General features: G+C 28.7%; 1 protein-coding gene across 2 annotated transcripts; it reads right to left on the bottom strand.

Moving 5' to 3' along the window:
* Positions 1-3,550: 3,550 nt before the first annotated feature.
* Positions 3,551-5,327, bottom strand: LOC114392768 (probable WRKY transcription factor 40). 2 transcript variants are annotated; one of them, XM_028353991.1, is made up of 4 exons: positions 5,192-5,327; positions 4,692-5,027; positions 4,442-4,558; positions 3,551-4,140 (listed from the first exon to the last, which is right to left on the bottom strand). In XM_028353991.1, the coding sequence occupies exons 1-4, from the start codon at positions 5,252-5,254 to the stop codon at positions 3,718-3,720; spliced, it is 939 nt and encodes a 312-aa protein (XP_028209792.1). In that variant the 5' UTR covers positions 5,255-5,327; the 3' UTR covers positions 3,551-3,717. The 2 variants fall into 2 exon arrangements, with proteins under 2 accessions (XP_028209792.1, XP_028209794.1); XM_028353993.1 differs by having other exon boundaries at positions 3,551-4,074.
* Between the last annotated feature and the right edge of the window lie 3,741 nt (positions 5,328-9,068).

Genomic DNA, 9,068 nt, shown 5'->3' with positions numbered 1-9,068 from the left:
TATTCCTTCATTTTCTCTCCTCACAACCAAATGATGGGTTAAGGGTTTTTCCACAACAATCCAACTACTTTCTTTGGGATCTAACTAATATTTACTCAACATGTTTAAAGCATACAAAACATAAAGGGGAATGCATAATATGACATATGTGATAGATGTGATGCCCTCTACCCCTCACATATATGTACTAATAATAAAATAAGTAAGAAATCAAAATTAATTAAAAAAATTTAAAACACATTTAAATACAAGCCTATCAAAAGGATAAAAAGCTCATATTCACTTTTCTAACATCATAATAAAACTTGTCCAAATAAATAATAAATCATCTCGGCTCAAAACAAGGTCATCCAAGACTTCATGCAATTAATATAGAAACCTATACCCCAATGTCATATCCTATCAGAGTATTGTGTTCCCGTGTGCTCTAACATGAGGCTCTTCATAGTCATCCACTTAATCATCTGCTCCCCCGAACACAAAGTTCGAGATTATCACAGGACCCAAACACAAACAACACACAAGGAGTGAGTTATCACATGCCTAACTAATAGAGAAACAAGACAACTAAATATACATATCATATAGATGAGATACAACTTACTTAAACATAACTCATGTGATTCCACCACTTTGTCATTTAAAATTTAATTTTCAATCATCAATCACATTTCACATGAATCACACACTTCGATCAAGACATAATAACACTCATCAATTTTATAATAAACAATTAGCAAGCGTTATGCAACAGTTATGATAAGACTCAAGCCTATATGCAATGTGGTACCATGTCAGTGAAAAACCACCCTGGGGCGCTTAGGAGTACATAATAAGACACTCCATAAAATAGGTATGTTAGGTCACTCTCACTAAGTAAAATCATAGGTAGATCAGTTAGGGTCACGCTATTTTGTGAGAATGCTTCAACCATGTGGGATCGGCACATGCTTAAAGGGGCACTCAAACCGGGTGTATTTACCCCCAAGGTCTACACTCCAAAGAGTTCGTCAGGGCCTCTCCCTCCTGATTTAGGTCCAACCCCTAAAATATTTTTTTGCAAGCAGACACTGTTCATGAATTATACAATACCCATGACCTCACACTCGTATTTCAAACACGTTTAACACATTGCGCCACAATTTAACTTTGGTTCCTCACTAGGAACCTACACTTTCTCTTTAACACTGCGCATAAACATTTTTCTTAATATAAACACTGATCGGGTTATTGTATAATTCACAGCTCATAACACAATTATTGTCACATCAAGTGTTAAACGCACACATTTATTCACAATCAAATATCATACCCACAATTTAACATCTCATAATGTCACAATCAATCATCACTGATTTACATGTATCTCACAAATTAACACATGTTTAACTTTGTACTTATACTCAATTTCAACAACAATATTATAAGCAGACACTGCTCATGAATTATACAATACCCATGACTTTACACTTATGTTTCAAACACGTTTAATACATTGCACTATAATTTAACACTGGTTCCTAAATAGGAACCTACACTTTTTCTTTAACATTGTGCATAAACACTTTTCTCAATATAAACATTGGTCGGGTTATTGTATAATTCACAGCTCACAACATAATTATTGTCACATCAAGTGTTAAACACAGTTATTCACAACTAAAACTCATGTTCACAACTTCACATTTCATAATGTCACCATCAACTATCTCATGTTTACGTGTATCTCGCAATTTAACACATTCAACATTGCACTTATAGTTAATCTCCAAAATAATATTATAATCTCAAAGTAATATATTATTCTACAATTCATCATATATTCAATTTATCACTTATATACAATTTCAATCATAATTTCGTAATCCCAATATATCTATTTATACAAAAGGTTTATCACAACATGAGAAGTAAAACCCTTCAAATAATTTCGCATAATTATATCAAAATCAATTAATCAAAATCATAGGTATGAAAAACGAAAAACATCAAGAGAACTCACTCAATTTTATCAACCAATTCACACCAGGACATCAATATTGTATTTATAATCATAAATAAAAAATTCAATAAACATCCTAAAATAAACCCAATTTAATCCTCTAAAGATCCCTACACGTGTTTATTCTAATCCCCAATTGCGGTAAACTCATCCCTTACCTCTAAGCGGGCTCACATGTGTATTGTGACAGCAATAGTGACATCTCTAGTAATTTCCTAAGATTTCTCAAGTTTTTCCTCTGACTGTTCTGATAGGATTTTCAAACGTTAGAGAGAAGGAGAAAGAATTGAAGCCTTCATTTCACTATCTACGTGCGATGAGTATTTCTCCCTCCACAGAAATTATTTTGCAAATGCCAACGGTAAAATGTGTGGAAATGAATCACGAACCACATATCAAAATTTTATGACAATCAAACGCTAAACGAGTCCGAGATCGTAATTTTACTGAGACAATTTTGGGTTTCTGCGGGAAAAGAAAAAGCTACGATGCAAAGGGTATTTCTCTTAGCTCCGACATGTTTTCGTAATTTCCAATGGTGAAAATGTTTGTAAATGAGTTCCAAACCTAGGGCTCAAATTTCACCATGATCCAACGGTGAGTGAGTCCAAGATTGTTATTTTTTCTGAGACAGCTTTGGTGGTATGTGGGAAAAAAAGAGGATTTTGTGAGGGAAAAACTAACCTAAGATGTCTCTATTTATAGATAGGTACTCACAATCTATCATTTATTCTATTTATTTATTTTTATTATTTTATAAAAACAAACTCTATTTTATTTTCTATCAAATGAATAAATAAAATATCTATTTATTTATAAATAACAATCCTTTTTAAATTGGTTTAAAAAAAAAGAGATATTACAATAGATCCATTCCAATTGTCAAAATACGAAATCCGATCGTGAAGTCTCTTTCACCTTTTATATGTTGAAGGATATGGGGCCTAGGACAAGCTTACACCATGTACCCTAAACACAAATCCTTTATTGGGTTCTTGAATATGAAACATTTTCAATATGTTGTTTACATACCTATAGTTTAACTTAGGTCAATCAAGAAATTTCTTTGATTTATCTTTATAGATCTTGATTCACGATACATTGGAAGTCTCACCTAAATCCTTCATGGAGAAACTTTTGTTGTATTGTACTAATATTTTACACATATTTAATGCAAGCAAGCACCCTCAAACTAGTTAGGCCTAGTCGATCATTTCCGTCTTGTACTGTTTTCAAATATACAGTATAGTTACATGTATAGATAGATAGAAATGGAATTAAGTTCGCAGGGGGGGAAAAGAAAAGAAACGGTGTACAAATTTATTTCATAAGAGGAAATCTGATTTTTCTTTTGTCACTTTAATTTTCTATATACATTCCAACTATTTGTCTCTTCAGCCCCTCTAAAAAGAAGCAAGCAAACTAATACAATCCCTTCTCCTCAGTGCAGTGAGTATATACATGATTGAACTTATTTTAAGAAAATAATTTTTTTTATAATCTTTCTGATAATTAAAAAAGAGAGAGATTATTTTTTAAAATTGATAATTTGTTCATAATAATGATGTGTGTTTTTTATTAACAACAACTATAATCTCTTAGTCCGAGATTTAATTACATTTAAAATTTATCACATTTCTCTAAAATTGTATTTTGGGGATATCTCCCACAAATTCAGTATATATTATGAATTAAGTTACACCTAGGTTAATAATTCACCATTGGGCCTCTAGAATTTTTCCTGAAATGGCAGTGGCAAGTTCTGTTGTGAAATTGGGATCCCTTGTCAAAGAAGTAGCCATTTGTTGAACCAAAAATTGCTGGATAGAGGACTTTTGGGCACTTTCAAATTCAACCAATCCTGACTTGACCAAATCAAGCGTTACGGTGGGGCAAACAGCACTTCGAATTGTCGCTGTATTAGGTGAGGAAACAGGACTTGACCCTTTAAGAGGAGGAAGGGCTTCACTTTGGTTTGAGACAAGTGATATTTCAGCTCTTTGATGACCATGGTTATGCTCTCCTTCATACGTTGTAACAAGTATTGTAGGGTCCTCTAAACTCCTTTGCACCCAAATGATCATTCGGTGATGAGATACATTAGAAAAATTTGATAACTTGATCTTGTTTTGTGAAGACTGAATTCAAATGGGTGCCAATTAATTAAAATCTTCCGTAAAATAAGCTTTAGTTTTTTTCATTTTATTAATTAACCTATTTCCGCTCGGGTTTAGAAATGATTCTATTTGAGACATAATCAAATACTAAATACTTCTTCGATCTGACAGACTTTTAAGAGATTAACTCTTTTGGCTATAACAAACTTTCAGTTCAAAATTATTATTTTTAAAATATAGAAACAAAAAAAAACATATTTTATTCTTATAATCTTTATGGACGGTGATATATAGCTAAATCAAATTATGAAAAATTATATACCTTTTTTTTCACGGGGCAGCTTGGGGCAAAGGAGCACCTGAAGTAAGCTCTAGGAGAAGGGTTATCCCTAGTGACTTTCTGACCATATTTCCTCCATTGATATCCGTCCATCACATACTTTAGTTACACAAAATAAAAAAAACAAATTCAGGATTCCCAGATAGTACTTGGAGTTGATTAAACCTCACAATATATACACAAAACTATAATACAAGTTATCAGGAAACAACAATAAATTTTAGGAACTTACTAAGCTATTGTTAGATGCTTCAGTCTTGACAAGAAACTTGGAAACCTTAGGCGAGGAGTTGAAGTCCTTGTACTTTTTGAATGAATCCTCAGTGATGATGGAGCTGCACTCAGCATTATTATTACTAACACCAACAAATTTGTTGGTACAACATTGATCACTCTCGGCAGCTTTTCTCTTGCGTGAAGATTCAATTGGGTAGTCTAATTGCTGATCAAAATTCGTGTTGATCAATTGGCTCAGTTGCTTTTGCAGAGCCATGTAGTTCTCACACAAGTGGGTCAACCTCTTGTTCTCACAACTTAGACGACGCAACTCTTCTACCAAAGCCCCATCCTGGCCACCAAATTTCCCGTGTTAGAAAGAAATAAACAACTTATTTTTATCCTTAAGAATTAAACATCAGAAACTTAACTGAGTAACTGAGTTAGAAACAAAAAGAAGACTATATATTATACATTATATATGTTATTTATGTGTTTATTATATTATATACGAACCATGTGCATAGTAGAAGGATCAACGTTAAGATCGAGTGAAGTATCCCCGCATGTTGGTTCCATATTTGAAGATTAATATTCTTGTGTGAGAGAAAATGAAATGTTTTTGTGGGGTTAAAGTGAGGGATAAGATATATAATAGTGAGGGGAAGGAAGGAAGGTTGCAGGAAATGAGTGAAAAAACGACCTTCTCAACCCGCGTCATCTTGTTTATCGTCATTGCTTGTCTATCTAGAATTCAGTGCTTTTTGATGAGGCATACACGCGTGTTGGAAATAAACAAATCTTTTAGTTTTTTTTATATTATTATTAACAATTTTTTAGTTATTATATGGATAAATAGTGAAATTAAAAAAAAAATGGGATGAGGTAACAAATTAATCTTGAGAAATAAAAAATATATAAAATATAATAGATTAATTTTATTATTAAATTTGTGAGATCAATTTGTCATTAGATTGAATTGTTCAAGAATCAATTTGATAATAAATTATATTTTTTAATGATCAATTTGATATGTTATAAAATTGTCTGATGAATTAATTTGTGACCTTGCATATTTAGAAATTAAATTTAAATTTTATCTTTTTAAGATATTAATTTGTTATCTCTCATATTTTTATGGACGAATTTAATTATTTATCATTTTTATTATATTCATACATTAAAATAACAAGATGTTAGTTTGAATAGAACCGATTTGTCTCTTAAACAATAAAGTAATTAATTGATTTTTCAATAAATATTAGTTATATTGACAAAGCAACTGAATATTTTGCATCAATAATACCATTAAAAAAATATTGATACACTTAACTTCCATTACATTTCTTTAAATGTTTTTTACGTACATCTGTCTCTACTTAAAGTTTAATGAGATATATTTACTGATTTTATATTATATATTTACGAGTACACAATATTAATAAAAGCACTCTTCATAAACTTACATGTGTATATGTTTTATGAAAACAATTAAATCAAGCTATTCATAAATTGATTAACGCATTGCCTAAAAAAACAATTAATTAACGCATTGTGACATTTTAAAAAAATGTGGAAAATGATGACATTGATGTTTTGCTCTTCCAGGAGGGCCTGAACAATAATTTCACCAAGTGGTTAAGCTTATTTCGATAAATTAAGTTGACGTTGAAGTTGGACATATTTTTCTATCAGCAATAAATTAAAATACTACTATCTCATTGACTTTGTCACATAAGCATTAATCCATTCTTCAATGCCAAGAAACTGAGAGAGTCTTTCTAAAATATTGATTAAGGTGTTCTTTTTTTTTGTATTTTTTATTTTTTAGCAAATATAATATATTATCATGTTTGGATTTATAACTTTCTTTAATAACTTTACTTTTTTTATATAGTCTGTGATATCTTTCCGTTATCCTTTTTTCTACCACTTTTATATTTATCTTCTTCTTTTCATTCCTCCGTTATGTACTTTAAATTTAAAAAGTTAAAAACTCACGGACAAAAGTTATACAATTTCAGGCCTTTCAAAAACAAAGTTATATAATTTCTATTAAAAATTAAGAAAAGTACATCATATTTCCATGTGTGAACACAAAATTGAAACAACAAAAAATTGTCCTTTTTTCTGATTTGATAGTATATATTTAATCTGTATATATAAAAAAGATAAAAATAATTATATACAATATTACAAGTTAACTTTTAAATGTTTTTATGTGTCTGATAATGTTTATTATAATTTGATGACAAAGCAAGTGTTTTTCTTATTTTTCTTCTTAATTTGTTGAGCTTTTTAAATGCTATCTGTTGGGAAGCTAATTTATCTAGGCTTTATTTTTGTGAATTTCATCGTTTGGTTCTAATTTTTGCCACAACCCAAATACCATATAGGTTTAATTAACTACTCATTTGATCATTGATCCTTATAGTTGTACAAATTTTATTTTTTAGTCATTATATTTAAAAATTATCTCTTTTCATCCTTATACATATTATGTTTAATCTATTTTAGTTTCTATAAGTTTAAATGATAAGAGTTAAAAGAGATTAAAAATAATATATATATATAGGAACTAAAAGAAATTAAAATGGTATGCGTATAAATTAAAATGAATAATTTTTAACTATAAGGATGTTAAATTTATGCAACTATATATAAGGACTAATTAATTAAACCTAATATATATTATTATATAAAATACAATTAATGATTCTTCAGAAAAAAAATATAATTAATGCTGGCTTTTCAGTTTTCGTGATAAATATTATGTCTTCGAATATATGAAAAAAATTGTGTGTTGTTTGAACAAGTTATATGCATTTAATGTTTTTTTCTATTTAATTTATTACTACTTTTTTTACGAGCTTTAAACCTTATTATGTTGTGGTTGTTTAAATCTTTTGTTGTTGGTTCGTTGTTGCAATATTATTATTTGTTTGAATTTGAAATTTGGTTTGCTAGAATTTTAAAATGTGTCAAGTCCTTAGTTAATAATGAATATAAGAATATAATTAATCATGTAGCTTTCAAATTTTAATTTATACTATCGTTATGTGTATATTTGAGCAAATCAATCTCTTAAATTATTTCATGCATCGCGTGTTTTTTTACAGAATGCAACACGTGTGTTTTAAGTTAGGTGTTATATAAAATAAAGGATTTTGTTTATATGAATCTCATGTCATACAATTGTCAGCTAATTCACTTTTCAAAATTTTGAGGAGTGGCCAAAAAACACGTGGTTGAGGTTGTGGTAGGAATGCTCAATGGTTAATTTGAACTAACTTATGAGTTCATAATATTTAACTAAATTAATTAAGTACAATTTGTTCTCCGAAAAAAATTAAGTACAATTTGATTTATTAGCATGGGGTAAATTGGACCAGATCAATGAACTTTGATCATCTTTAATTAATCGGAATATTAATTATTTTTAATATTTCACTATTTGAACTAATTAACTTCAACACCTTCACTAATTTAGCGTATTTTTATTTTTATTTCTATAATTTATTTATTTTAGTTCTTATAAAATGTATTTATTTTATTTTTTATCTTTAAAGAACTTTAAATAATAATAAAAATATTATTTAAAATATTTTAAAAACAAAAAAGAAAATAAACATATTTTATAATAACTAAATCGAAAAGAATTGCATAAATAAAAATAAAAAATACTAAATTATAATGACAAAAAAGATATTTAAGTCTTTTTTTTTTATTATATGGATACATAGAAAGTATTATTTTTTATTAAAAAAAAAGTATTATTTTCGATAATGAGAATCCTAACTTTAAATATCTAGTAGTAGCTAGTAATATATTCTAAAATTATTGATTATGTGTTACTTCATTGAACATGAATACGAACACATATATTACATCACTACCAAAATAGAATATGAGCAAATTAAGGGGTTTAATTTTTTGTGTTTATACAGCCAATGGACCTAATTAAATTAAATAAGCAATTCAACCCAAACTATCATGTGCTTGTTATGCCTTTAAAAAAATATATGTGTTAGCTTTACCACTCATAGTCATAGGTATCCACTAAGAGGTCTTTGGGGATGGACAAAAAAATCGTAAGATGAAATTTGAACTTGTAAATTCTTGAGCCAGATGTTTAATTTAACCCGAGTAGGCAACAATATGAAATTATTAAGCATGCTAGTTCAATTTAATTTGTCATTTCTCAATTTATATAATAACTATTATATATATATATATATATATATATATATATATATATATATATATATATATGCAATAATCTTAGTTTGGTAGATATAATTAACGGAATTTTAATCTGATAGATCAGGTTCACACGTTGTCAAAATAATATTAGTGCATGAATCGGCTTAGTGTGGTGAGATTGGAATAATAT

This window comes from Glycine soja, chromosome 17 (genome assembly GCF_004193775.1).
Source record: "Glycine soja cultivar W05 chromosome 17, ASM419377v2, whole genome shotgun sequence".
Lineage (NCBI taxonomy): Eukaryota > Viridiplantae > Streptophyta > Magnoliopsida > Fabales > Fabaceae > Glycine > Glycine soja.
The sequence above is the reverse complement of the archived record's forward strand: the minus strand, read 5'-3'. Positions and strand labels throughout refer to the sequence as shown.

Coding starts and splice junctions, on each gene's coding strand:
- LOC114392768 (XM_028353991.1), bottom strand. CDS start 5,254: ATGGAACCAACATGCGGGGATACTTCACTCGATCTTAACGTTGATCCT. Junction 5,028..5,191: donor ATCCTTCTACTATGCACATG/GTTCGTATATAA, acceptor TTTGGTGGCCAG/GATGGGGCTTTGGTAGAAGA. Junction 4,559..4,691: donor AAGCATCTAACAATAGCTTA/GTAAGTTCCTAA, acceptor GTGTAACTAAAG/TATGTGATGGACGGATATCA.